This window comes from Platalea leucorodia, assembly GCF_965183815.1.
Source record: "Platalea leucorodia genome assembly, chromosome: 6".
Taxonomy (NCBI): domain Eukaryota; kingdom Metazoa; phylum Chordata; class Aves; order Pelecaniformes; family Threskiornithidae; genus Platalea; species Platalea leucorodia.
In genome coordinates this window covers 50041287-50054015 of record NC_138828.1, presented here as the reverse complement: position 1 = coordinate 50054015, position 12729 = coordinate 50041287, and the positions used below count along the sequence as shown (strand labels likewise).

Sequence of the window (12729 nt, the reverse complement as noted above, 5' to 3'; positions counted from 1 at the left end):
TGAACAATAACAAAGCTATCAACTTCAAAAATTTTGCCACTGGACTAGAAAACTGCCTTTAACAGGATAAAAAGACTCACAAGTCCAAAGAAACGAGGGCGCAAAATAAGAAATTGTTTAAAGACACTTTCCCTAACTAATCACCAATCAAGATGCAATTTATGAGATCTGGCTCAGATGTTTGAAATGGCTAAGCCAGCCTAGATCCCAGGAGTAGGATAGCATGGCTTATTGTGAGAGGACCTTTATAGAATGCTTAAAACATTTTTCCTCTTAAAGCCCCATTTTGATTTCAAAGAGAATCTGTAAACACTAATGCAGTGTCTGATTGGTGTGTCCCACTGTGATATGCAAGGAGTTTGAACAAATTCAGGATTTTCTAAATAAATATAATGGACACATGGTTTGGTAGCCCAGGGTACAGTACAGAAGTGAGAGAAACTCTTCCCTAGGACCAGTTACAGGTATCATTAAGTATCAGAATTCCCATCAGAGCAATGAGTTTGAGTGCACAGTTGCTGTAAGTGATTATTATTTTGTTATCACTATGAATTTCATAAACCCAGAGTCAGATTTTGACTCAATGACTGTCAGGAAAAAATATCCTGCTGAGGGTACTTCTCTGTCTACAGAAAGCATAAGTCAGTGTTGAAGAATAAAGCCAGAATCAACTATTCACATAAGTATTTACATGCATATATGCACTCATTGAGCCTCTCCAGTTATTACACGCAATAAAGGCTACAGTTCTAATAACTTCGTTCAGACAGAACTCTCAGAAACCATTTGGTCTCCTCAATGACAGCATTTTGGAGACATGACCAATTAGGGAATTCCTGATTTATTTATTTATTTACACAGAAGCGAAATAATGTCTCCCTGCTTAATTATAGAAGCTGCACAGAAAATCCATTCAATCCAGTCTCGAGTGCTTACTGGAATTATAAAGGTACACCAGGTTCATGGGGTGGCAAAATGCTTGAAGCTATTAGACTTGCATTTTCTTCCTTAAATATTAAACAAATTTTGTTCAGCTTCCAGCTAAGAGAAAAACCTAAGAATGAAGTTTAGACATCCAGGTCCACTAGACTGTTGCTGAAAACAAGCTTTACATTATGCAGTACAACCTCACCTCCTAAGTTGTGAATGCAAATAAGTAGTCAACTTCGTACTTTCTTCAAGTTTCTGTACCAACTCTTTTCTTCTCTCCTCCAATTTCAATCTGGAAAGAGAGGCACACATAAGTATAGCAAAGCATTACAACATAATCCAGAGATTAAAATATAGATAAAACAGAAACAAAGTAAAGATCCCTCATATTTTCATCTGGTTGCAAACTACTAAAATCCAAGAGACTGTGTTAGCTCTCAGTCCTATCGTAAAACCCTAACCACTTCAGCAGAGTAACTTTACCTGCAGAATACTAAGCACTGTGACAAATCTGCTGAATGTACAAGCAAGCAGAGTGTCGGTACATTCACACTGTACCAAGGGGAATGCGCACCCAAAAAAAGAGTAACAGATGAGCACTGGGAAAATAGCTGCAACTTCAGGAAAATAAGATCTGCACTAATACAATTTTAAAAAGCCATGCTGTAGACTGGCTCCTCACTTAATATAGTTTCAGAAAAAAAACCCCAAGAGAACACTAATATCAGTATTAGTTCTGGTAATGCAAGAACTTGGGGTAGCATTGCAGGAAGTTTAAAATTAAATCGCTCCCTTTGCTTTCAGAGTCTTCATATAGAGACAAAGCACAGTAAATCAAAGCAGCATTCAAGCACAAGGTTCTGAGATGATGGACCATATTTAGGAGTCCTTGGTAAAGATTTCTACATCCCCAATGGCTTTGTCATCACCTCAGAGCCACACAGTATTGTAATGCTCATTATCAAGGTTCACCTTAATGAAAAGCAAGATTTATTGCCTCCTGCACTGTTATCTAGCCTAGCTCTAAAACCACAAACGGTAGAACTCTCCTATTCCTTTTAGCTGGCTGCTAGCAGAAAGGATTCACTAACCTTTTCAGTGATTTTTCCTTTTATAATTCCCTTTTATCACTCCATTTACAACACCAAATAAATTGCTTTCCCTCAGTGGATTCAGCTAAAACCCTCCTGTATTTGTGGATTAGTATATTCTCCTCTAGCTCTTGCTCAGTCAACTGACACATGTCACAAGTTCTCAAGCAACAAATCTGAGAGACAAGAAATTACCTCCCCTCCTTAAAAAAAAAAAAATTTAAAAATTGACGTTCATTCTCAGAAACCTTTCCTTTGGCTTTTCTGGCATCTCAAGGGTGTATAAATTAAAATTCAAATGCAGAGAACACTTCAAAGAACAAAACCCAAAAATCAACCATTGCTTTCTTATGCAAACTGAATGAAATACTCAAGAGTTCCCAGAATTCACTCTCTTTGAGTGTCAGATACCAGTAAAAAGACATTAAGTCCTCAATTCAGCAAACCATGAAAAGCACTTGCTTACACCCATGCTTATTCAGTGAGGAAATCTGGGTTATGCAAAGGTGAATAAGTTACCCCGAGGTCAGCCAGGGTGTGAACTTCCACTCCACTGCCTACGCTGCGTGCGCCCTTACACCGCAGTAATGTGTTCATCTGCCAATACCTGCTAAGACTGTTAAAAGCATACATGTATTTCATTCTTTGCTCAGACATGCACAAGGGTTTCCAAACCAAGAATTATGTTCATCTGTGGTATCAGACACTCGTTCTTACCATTTTACTATTTATCAATGCCTTCTGCCTTCTTTAAAGCCTAATCTATCCTGCTTTTCCCAAGCAAGAGTGCTCGTCGCTAATTCTTTTGTGGCTTTTCAACAGTGAACTATTACTTTATCTTCAAGGAAGAGGCACAAAAATTATTGCGTGTGTTCAACTACTAATGGCAAAAGGCAAGAAAGAAAATTAAGAGCTTCGGAACTTCTCTGACTGGAGTCCTTAAAACAGGTGCCTATAGTTGTTCTACTGAATTTATACTATTAAACTAGAAAGGTTTGTTTGGGCTTTTTCTCTGAGGCACAAGCACAAGTTTGTTTTCCTTTATTATCTTAAGAAGGTTGATATAATGTAATTTATCCCATATAAACTAGTCCGGGGGGGGGCGGAATCTTTCCTAACTGTTATTCAACCTACCAGTAACTGAAAGATTAGTATTAATATCCTTGGGTAAATTTCAGAAAGATGTTAGTCACAAGCCATAAACATAAGTTAGATGATGAAATCACTCCTGGAAGTTCTAAGACACACAGAAAATAATTTTACTATTGAGATTCAAGGAATTTTCTTCCATTCCACATCAGGCTAAATTAAAAAAAAAAAACATACAAAAAACAAATAGCAACCAACTTTCAAAGAGGGAACCTTCCTTCCTTATGGCATAAGCAGGAATGTTAATATCCATGTAAATACCTAAACAACCATTGTGTTCCCTATTCTGACATGGGCCTCTCTCAATCTCTCCTGTTTGCTTCCCTCCTATCTAAATTAACCTGATACTCATTGCAGGAGAGACTTGAGTGTTAGCAAGACATCTTTGTCCAGTTTTGATCATAAATTGTAACATTGCTGAGAGCGCCACAGAATCTTAAAAAATACATTAAAAAGTTAAAGTGCACATACCTCACCTTTCAATGCAAACTTATGTGGACGTGTTTATGACAGACACAAGATCAGAGGCCAGTTTTGCAGGCAAGAGCACACTCAAGTAGTTAAACCATGCATGCCTGTGATTGTTTAGAAGATTTTGCCAAGTACTAAAGTGGTAATGGAATCTCCCTGACATGAATGCAGAGGCAAGAAAGCAGCAAAGAGTTCTCAGCAGTTCCACAACCCAGATATTTCTATGTAATTGCTGGAAGGCTTCTTAAAGCAGTCAGAGTATGCCCTGTCTCTGCTTTTTTGAAGCTGATATGTTATGATTTATACCCTCCTTTCGTAAATTGATTCTGAGTACATCTACTAGTAGCAATTTCAGCATCCTACTCCAAAATAACCCAGGGCTATGCTATAATGTTTTTGATTTAAGTCAGAGCAAGTCGTCTGTTTCTTCCCCCTTTAGAAAAAACTAAAGCCACGCAAAAACAAACCCTCCTCACACCACGCTCTGACACAATCCGTAGCTTCTTACACTGTTGCTTCATTATCAGTAGCTGTGAAAACACTGGAAACCTAAGCCATTCATGAAATTCATGAGAGAAATTAGTAATGCAACAACAGTGCAGCGCTTTGAAGATGGTGTGGCTCCTCCACTGATAACGGAGAGGAGAATCTTCCTCATCTCCAAGAATTAAAATGCTGATGGTTGATGAGATACAATTAACTGTATCCTTTTCTCAAATTAACATTTCAGGAGAAGTTTCACCATCTGAATCCTTCCACAAAATGAAGATTTCCTTTATGTTTATAGCAGACACAACAGAAATAGTCCTCAAAATAGCTTAATGTGAAAGAATTGATGTGCTCTGAAGTCATCAAGGGAGACAGTTTTAATATCATACAGAGTTGCAGGTAGAAATTCACTGGAGATTCAATGGAATGGCAAAAAAGCAAACCAGAAGCCACCATGAATACTACCTCAACCAGCAGTGTATGACATGAAATCTTACAGTAACCTCAGGAAAAAATTCCACGTTTTCAGGAACGAAAATTAAAACTTAAAAAAAATTGAAAAAAAAAAAGAGAGGGGAAAAATTTTAAGCTGTAACAACTAGTTGTGTCACTATACATGGAAAAATCTGCCATTTCAATTTTTCTTGACAGAGGGAGAAAAATCTGACTTGCCCTTGGTACTCCAAGTTTGGCCTCTGACATATACGGGAAAATGGTCAGGTGCAGATTTTTCTTTGGCACTAAACATGCAAATTCAAAACACAAGACTAAGAAACCAGCTACCCATTTACAGCCTGAGTCAGGATTTAGCTGTTACTTACAACAGCATATTATCAGAACCTTAGATTCAAATTATTTATTTGTGAATGTGATTTTATTATTGACCCCTTATTCTCCACTTATTAATGGAAGTCAGAAAGCAACAGATCCATAGTAATTTAGATACTACTAACAGAGACAGGTAATTTCTCCTGTAAAATATAGGTCCAGTAGGACATAACCTGCCTTCTAAACCACATTTGGATTATCAATATAATGCAGTTTAAACCATTATAAAGTGTACAAATATGTTCAAGTATCATGCCTAATACACACATACGCCCTTTGTAAACAAAAAATTTCCTTACTACTCAGCTACAATTTAGGACCCAACTTCTAATACCGCTAACAGGAATTTCACCATTCAGTGAAAGTGAAGCAACAGCAGGTGTTTCCTGGCAGAGGGAAGTAGGAAAGGCTTACAATGTATTACTTCAATAAGGCATACTACGCTTATACACACAATGACATTTTGTTTTTATTGCATTTTATGTGTGCTAGAGGTGCCCATAAATTTATTTCCACTTAGAGCTGATGAAAAGTCCATTTATGACAGTCACCTTTGGTTTTCTCGAACTCTGAATGTGGCTAAAACAATCTATTGTGGGAGTTGCTTCAGTTACCAGTTAGGTAGCAGCAAGTTAGGAAACTTTTGCAACAATTATACTTCTACTCTGAACTTTTTTTTCCCCCCCTTTTGGTTGCATTTTTGTATGGAATAAAACTCACAATGAAAGGCTTCGGATGTTGCAACAATCAAGATAATCTTTGTAACTTGAGTTCAAATAGTTTACAGCTATTAACAGAAATGAGTGAATGATGCATTGCCCTCCTGCTGGTATGTTGACATTCCTCAGTTATTTAACATCTGTCACAGGCATTTTCATGCTGGTAACAAACGCAGAGCAACTGATATTGCAGAGCACATACAGGGTGTTCACATTCTCTCACAGTACAGAAGACTTCTTTGTGTTTCTGCCCAGTGGGCTAATAACAAATTTAATTAAGATCTACATGGAACAGTTACTGAAGGAAAACAGCCCATCAAGGCATAGTTCAGGGTCTGTAACAAGTACAAAGGTTAGGTTGCAGAAAGCAGCACTTAATATTAGCAAAAGACAACCCCTTACCTTTCAGCAAGTGCTTGACTGGGTGTGCTTTTTACAGACAGCAGCTCTTCTTCAAGCCTCTTCCTTTCTGCTTCTAGCTGCTCTAGCTCACCTTGAGTACGTTTGCGTGGTGTAATAAACTGCAGTTCCTTTAAAAGCTCTTCTTTTTCATTGATTAACATCAGTTTTTCCTTTTCCACATCCAGTGCCCCAGGCCAGGCTTCACTATCTAGCTTAGAGAGTTCGATCTTCAAGTTAGCCATGCTAAATAAAACACAGAAGATTTGTCTGAGCCTGGCATAGCACACAAATCCCAGGAAAAAGAGAAGCGATACTTTTCAAAATACTGTATCAGGATATAGCAACATTTTCTGCTCAAAGCCATACTTTTAATTAGTTTTGCTTCACAAGAATGCAGACTATGCCAGAAAAGCAAGCCACCTATCCAGGTCAACAGTAATATCCATATGCATTAAAAATGAGTTGCTCCTGTTCAAATGCTGAGTTGAAGTAAAAGTCATAACATTAATAAAAGCTTTATTGAAAGTGATCTGTCTGGTAACATAGGAGTTGCGCTATGCTACTATCATCTAGGAGTATGATGGATTTCTCCTACGCTGCTGGAAGCTGACTGCTCCTCAGAAACAGCAATGACCACAGCGGAAGAAGGCGCACCACAGCATGGTGCTCACTTCAGCAGCATGCATGTATGCAAATGTCAAAAGGCAAAAGCATTGTTCTTCTATGGGATTAAAATAAAAGCTAATAGGACAGCGGCCACCTAAAGAGAAAGGAGTTTATTAACTCAGGAGGTTGAGTATGTGCAACTGCTGTTCCCATTGCAGGTGTCAAATCATAGAGTTCAGACACTCAAGACTTGGTTATCCATACATATTGCGCGGATAGGCACATACAAGGGAAGCAGAAACTTCCCTACATTATTATTATTATACTATAGCTTAGTCCTGATCAAGACAGGCTATTTCCAGTGTTCAGTCTCCATAATCATTCTGTCTATAGGCTCAGCAGCATAGCTTAAAAAGTGCAAGTTTTGCAATAAAGGCTTATTGCTCACTGGGAAACCTTAAAAATTCCCATTGTAGGTGCCACATATCTAATAAGGTAACTTTCAGTCACTTCCAGCCTTAGCCACACCTGAGCCAGCTGCACAGCTAAAGATAAGGAAGCTCTGAACTATGTAACAGCTCCTAGCCTTCTGCACCTCTGCCTTGTAGGCTGGGGAAAAGGCAGAGAAAGGAGGAGTCAAAATAGAGAGATGTTTCCATACAATCTAAGGCAAGAGGAGCTGATCTGTTACTTTTATTTATTTGTAACTGCCACAGTTAAGTACACCTAAGTCAGTTCAACAACTGATACAAGTCTGTGCAACTTCAGTGTCACCTGGCACTAGCTAAGGTAACAACCCATGCCATACTTCATAAATACACACAGATAATTTGGTATGTGTAATCTTTCTGCTGTTCTGACAGATTTCCGGGAAAACGTTTTTCTTCTTTCCAGTTTGTTTTTTTGTGATTAACAAAACTAATAATATTATTCTTATTTACCTCTCCAGTATTAATTTTACATCTCCAGTATTAATTTTACAGTACATTAAGGCATTTATTTATGGTCAAAGCTAAGAACAGTTAATGTTGAATCTAACCATCCCATTGCTTAGGCTAGAAGTTTAAGGGGAACTCCCCCCTTTCTTTTTCCATAGGAACACTTCCTTCTCACCTGCACCTCAATGAAAAAACAACAGTGTAAAAACCGAAAACAACCCATACTCCCACCAAAGCCCTGCAAGAACAAGTTTGACTCAGAGTATTTTCACAGAAAAACAATGCAAAACAAACAGAAATACTATCAGCAGTGAAATTAAATGAAGCATTTCAACATATTTTGCAGCTGTTACATGTATCATTTATATTCAACAGTCCTTTAGAGGAGCAGCACTCAGAGGGAAAACAACTGAATCATTTCAGACGGATAATGAAATGCTAAGACTTTCATCTCCAGGTCACTGGTTCTAGCTAACCTTGTTCTGAAAGTAGCTGCTACTGGCAGCTGTTTGATGGCTTATGGGATGGGATGGGATGGGATGGGATGGGATGGCGGTCTCCCAACAGTTCTTTGGCTCCCCCTGCTACAGGCCACTCTCCGCTACCGTAACTGACACTCTTCTCAGCTGCCTCATCAGACAGGCAAAGGACTAGATGGATATGAAAACTGAACTGGTCTCACGCTTTTGAGGAAGTCCTTGCTCAACAAGGAGTATTAGCCAGATCTTCACCACGCCCGGATATGATTGTCAGCACGCTATATCAGATCCTTTTGAATAACGTTTGCAACTGAATTTAGCACAGTTAACAACAACATTCCACCTCTTCAAGACATTCTGCTGGCTAAGCAACATAAAATAGGTAACACACAAAATTATCTGATGATTTTAAAGTAGAGAAGTTCACTTACAAGATCCTCTCTTTCTCTTAGTTACTTTGACACAAACCAACTAAGAATTTGCACATTTAATATTTCAGAAAAGATGATCAACACTTATTAACTTATAATGATGATTACAATGGCCATTATAATTAGGGAGGATGTAATTAGGTACTGAACTTTATGTGCAAACTGGTATGTATGTTCATTATTCCAAGATATGTACACTTTATTAAGTTCACTCTGTAGTCACTGATAAAATCAGTATGTGCAAACACTCCAAAGACTTCAATGGTGTCTTCAAGGCATATGATTGTCTTATTTAAAGCTCAAAACTGTATTCATTACTGGGCAGTTTTCAGACAAAACTGAATAAGGATACCATTTAAAAGGAGATAATTTAACCTTGAAACACACTAATGTTATATAGAACAAATACTTAGTTATGCAAAGGTAAGTACATGAGCTACTGAAATTTCGACCCACATTCTTGACTGACTAATTTGTGAGAAAGTAAGATCTTGTGCTGCAGTACTCCATACTCTGAACGCTGCACTTTTTTTTTTTTTTTTTTAAAAGGTAGAAGTGGTAAACTGACTTACTGCCAGGAATTTTTTTGTTCCTACAAAGGAGAGAAAAAACACAATGCTGGGACTTCTTGGTATCAAGACATAGTCAAAACAGAGGATGATCTGGTTTTGGATCAATTACACCCGACAAAAAATACCATCTATCTGCATCTAAAACACCATCTAACAATTAATATTATGTACATGATAATTCTGAGCCAAAATTATACATGTTCAATACTGAACACACACAATAGCCTTAGCACTCTTTGTTGAATGCACTGATTATCTAATAAAGTTTTATGATCTGTAATGAGGATATAAAGGATTACTGTTGTTACCGGCAACTGAAAGGGCAGTCAGGCACTGGAACAGGCTGCCCAGGGAAGTGGTTGAGTCCCCATCCCTGGAGGCATTTAAAAGATGGGTAGATGTGGTGCTTAGGGACATGGTTTAGTGGTGGACTTGGCAGTGCTAGGTTAACGGTTGGACTCAATGATCTTAAAGGTCCTTTCCAACCTAAACGATTCTATGATTCTACTCTGTATGAGGAGGGTATATATTTGAAATTAGGCAAAAAAAGCGTTGGTTGTGCAGCCTCCTGCCTTTACACCATAAAAACTAACTATGCCATTACTTTGTACTTATAAGCTGCAAACTTCTTTTCCTAGTTTTCTAATTGACCGTGCCACAGTATTCCAACTGAAATAATACTTAAATCTCAGATTAAATGGATTTTAGACAGTTTTCATCTGGGGAAAAGTGCTATTTTTTGTTTTATTGCCTTGTTTAGTTCTTTGTAGTAAAAAAGGAACTTTTGGTGTGGGATAACTTTTTAGATTTCTATTCCTTTTAAATTACAAACCACCTCCATAACAAAAACTATAAGGTTTCTGAATAGCTGACACCTAATTTTGTGAAAAGTATTAGAAAATTATACAATTAATACATTATTAATAGAGAGATATCCCACACACTTTTTTTTTTAAATAGTAAATCCTCCCCCCAGTATTAAACAGCACTTGTGGTGCACCAGAAGACACGTCACTCTAACCCTGAATGTTCTGCTTTCTGATACCCATTCTTCAGTGCTGTAGCAATTCATCAAAATGGCACTGCTTTCATGAGCAATCAGTGCAGAACTTTACTTGAAAGGCATTCCGCATTTATCAGTGGAACAGTTCCTGGTTTCTTTTCTCCTTAGGTTAAACTCATTAAAAAACAAACAAACAAACAAAAAACAAAACAAAACAAAAAACCAAAAACAAAACCTGAACATATTTAAAGTATTAAAATTATCCAAAGTCCCAGGGAAAAAAGAAATAATTAAGCCTACTAAATCTGCACTGGAAGTCTGAAGCAACTCTAAAACTGAAGAGCCTTCAGTGCCATCGTAAACTGAAATGATGATCCCAAGGAAGGATATAATGGGCATAAATAACCCGGCAACCCCTTTCAGTACAAACCCAGTTCACTCTATTCCCTTAATCCTGGAACTGCCATTAATTTGTCACTGTCTGCGTTTTCTTTCTTAAGACATTCAACTTAGCATTAAATGTAAAGCCTACTGTTCAAAAGCACCGGTTGCTCCTGAAAGTCTGCTTGCGTTCTGAAGGAAAAGAAATACTTTGCAGCGACGCCGGCAGTGCCCCCACAGAGCCCTCCACTAGATGTCACTGCCACCACAACGCTAGCGCTGCAGAGATCACACACCTTCCCAGGACTGTAACTTAACAAAGCAACTAACCCTATTACCTTCTTTTTGCCTCTTCATATTGAAGACTTAGTCTGACCTTCTCTGCCAAATTTGATCTACTTCTTGCTCCAACCTGTTGAGAGAGGAAAAAAAAAAAAAAAAAAAAAATTAGCCTTATTACTGTGTAAAGCTGTTAAATGAATCAACAAAACCTATGTGCTGTCTAGAAAAATCAGGACTTAAAAGAATAAACCCACACCCACCTGTAGCCACACGCTTGCTGTTAAATGCCTAGTTAGGAATCTACTCAGATGTACAAAACAGTGCTGTTTTCTTCTGATCCCGTCCATCTATTTTTAACTACTGTACTACCAATTGTCCATATTCCAGAGTAAAGCAAATGGATTTTCAAAGAAATCTCGCAGTGATTGCACCCAAAATTTTTATCTCCTACTTTGAACTCTGCTGAACTCAGAATTTAGAACTAAGTCAGTGCATTTCAAAGTAAGACTTTGAAATAAACTTGCTACAGAACACAGACGAGCTTGGCTCTTTGTAAAACCTTGTTACAGTCTCTTCTGTATAAACTTAGCTCACAGAACTTCAAAGAAGGTACCAAAATTAAGCACAGCTTTCTGTGTATGTAAATATACCATCAGTGAAACAGAGAAGGTTTTAATGAACCATTGAACAAGTAGTTCCACTAACAGTTTTTCAGCTGCGTGAAATGAAATTTCACATTTAAATTCTGAGATCTTGTTTCCGAAAATTAAAAACGTCTTCATATTGAATTAAGTCTGTAAGGTGAAACATATCCGATAGACAGATCCAAACAATACTATCTACTCATGCTGATCTTCGCTGCATGGAACTATTTGATTAAATCAAATTGTCATAAGTGCTTCACGCCAAACGTATAAAGTTCATCTGAATCTTGATTTAAAATTTAAGGGGGGAAAAAAAAAAATCAGCTAACTGATTCTAAGTAATTCTCCCTTAAACATGTATATGTATACATATATACACCTATCAGCAACAGTAAACAACCATTTGATTCCAATTCCATTAACCACAGCATTCTGATTCAATTTCTCTTTACGTTTGACAAAATGGAAAAAAGCTCACCTCACCAGAAATGTCAGTCTGAGACCCTGTATCCAGAGTTTGTCTAGAAAAACACAGCTGGGAGTTTACAGAGCTGGAAGTCAAGTCTGGTTCAGATGTCCCGATGGTCTGGTCAAGATTGAATTTCTCTCTCAGCTTTGCAAGACTCTGTCCAGGAAACAAAGTAAGATGTGGTGTTGAAGTCCCTTTGTACTTTAATGTGTTTATACCAGTTTATCTCCAAAAGATGTTTACATAAAAGACTCCAATATAAAAATTCTGGGTTTACTTCATATTAAGCAAACTACCCTTTTAACCAAGTGGTTGGTAGGTGACACTAACGGTGACCAACACCTGTGACAACATAAAAACTACTCATGTGGTTTTATGTTTGTTTTTTTTTTTTTTTTTTTTTTTTTTAATTTGTGAACCAATTAAATACTTGGCTAATTAAAAAAAAAAGATCTCCTTTCAGAAAAGGAAATAGGGCAATTTAGATTTGGAAAACTTTTACTGAGTTAGAAAATGGCCATGTATCTCAAAACCACATCTCAATTTTGTTCACTTAGTATTTTAAATTGTGGTTTAGAGGTAACATCTGCATTGTACCTTACATACAAGTTCAGAAATCTATATTCTCTGACTGACATATCGTGGCTTTTTGAATTAGGAATGTCACAGACTTCAGTTTCTGCATCTGAAAATTAATTTTAGTATTAGTTTGGCTCAGAGAGTTTTGACAATTCCTTAAAAAGTATAAAACGCAAAGTATTTATAACCAGGAAAGTTACTCATGTAAAAAAAAATTCACACAAAACTTATGTCAACCGTTCAAAATACCTTCATTAAATCTTGTT

At 37.3% G+C, this 12729-nt stretch overlaps 1 protein-coding gene across 1 annotated transcript in view; it reads right to left on the bottom strand.

Moving 5' to 3' along the window:
- Positions 1–12729, bottom strand: part of WWC2 (WW and C2 domain containing 2) — a 102600-nt gene that overhangs the window by 28708 nt on the left and 61163 nt on the right. The window contains exons 6-10 of the mRNA XM_082316562.1: positions 12713–12729; positions 11894–12040; positions 10828–10901; positions 6080–6322; positions 1133–1222 (exon numbers count right to left, since the gene is read on the bottom strand). The exon at positions 12713–12729 is cut by the window's right edge and continues 113 nt beyond it. Of these exons, the coding sequence (XP_082172688.1) occupies positions 1133–1222; positions 6080–6322; positions 10828–10901; positions 11894–12040; positions 12713–12729 (571 nt within the window). The remainder of the gene's footprint in view (positions 1–1132; positions 1223–6079; positions 6323–10827; positions 10902–11893; positions 12041–12712) is intronic.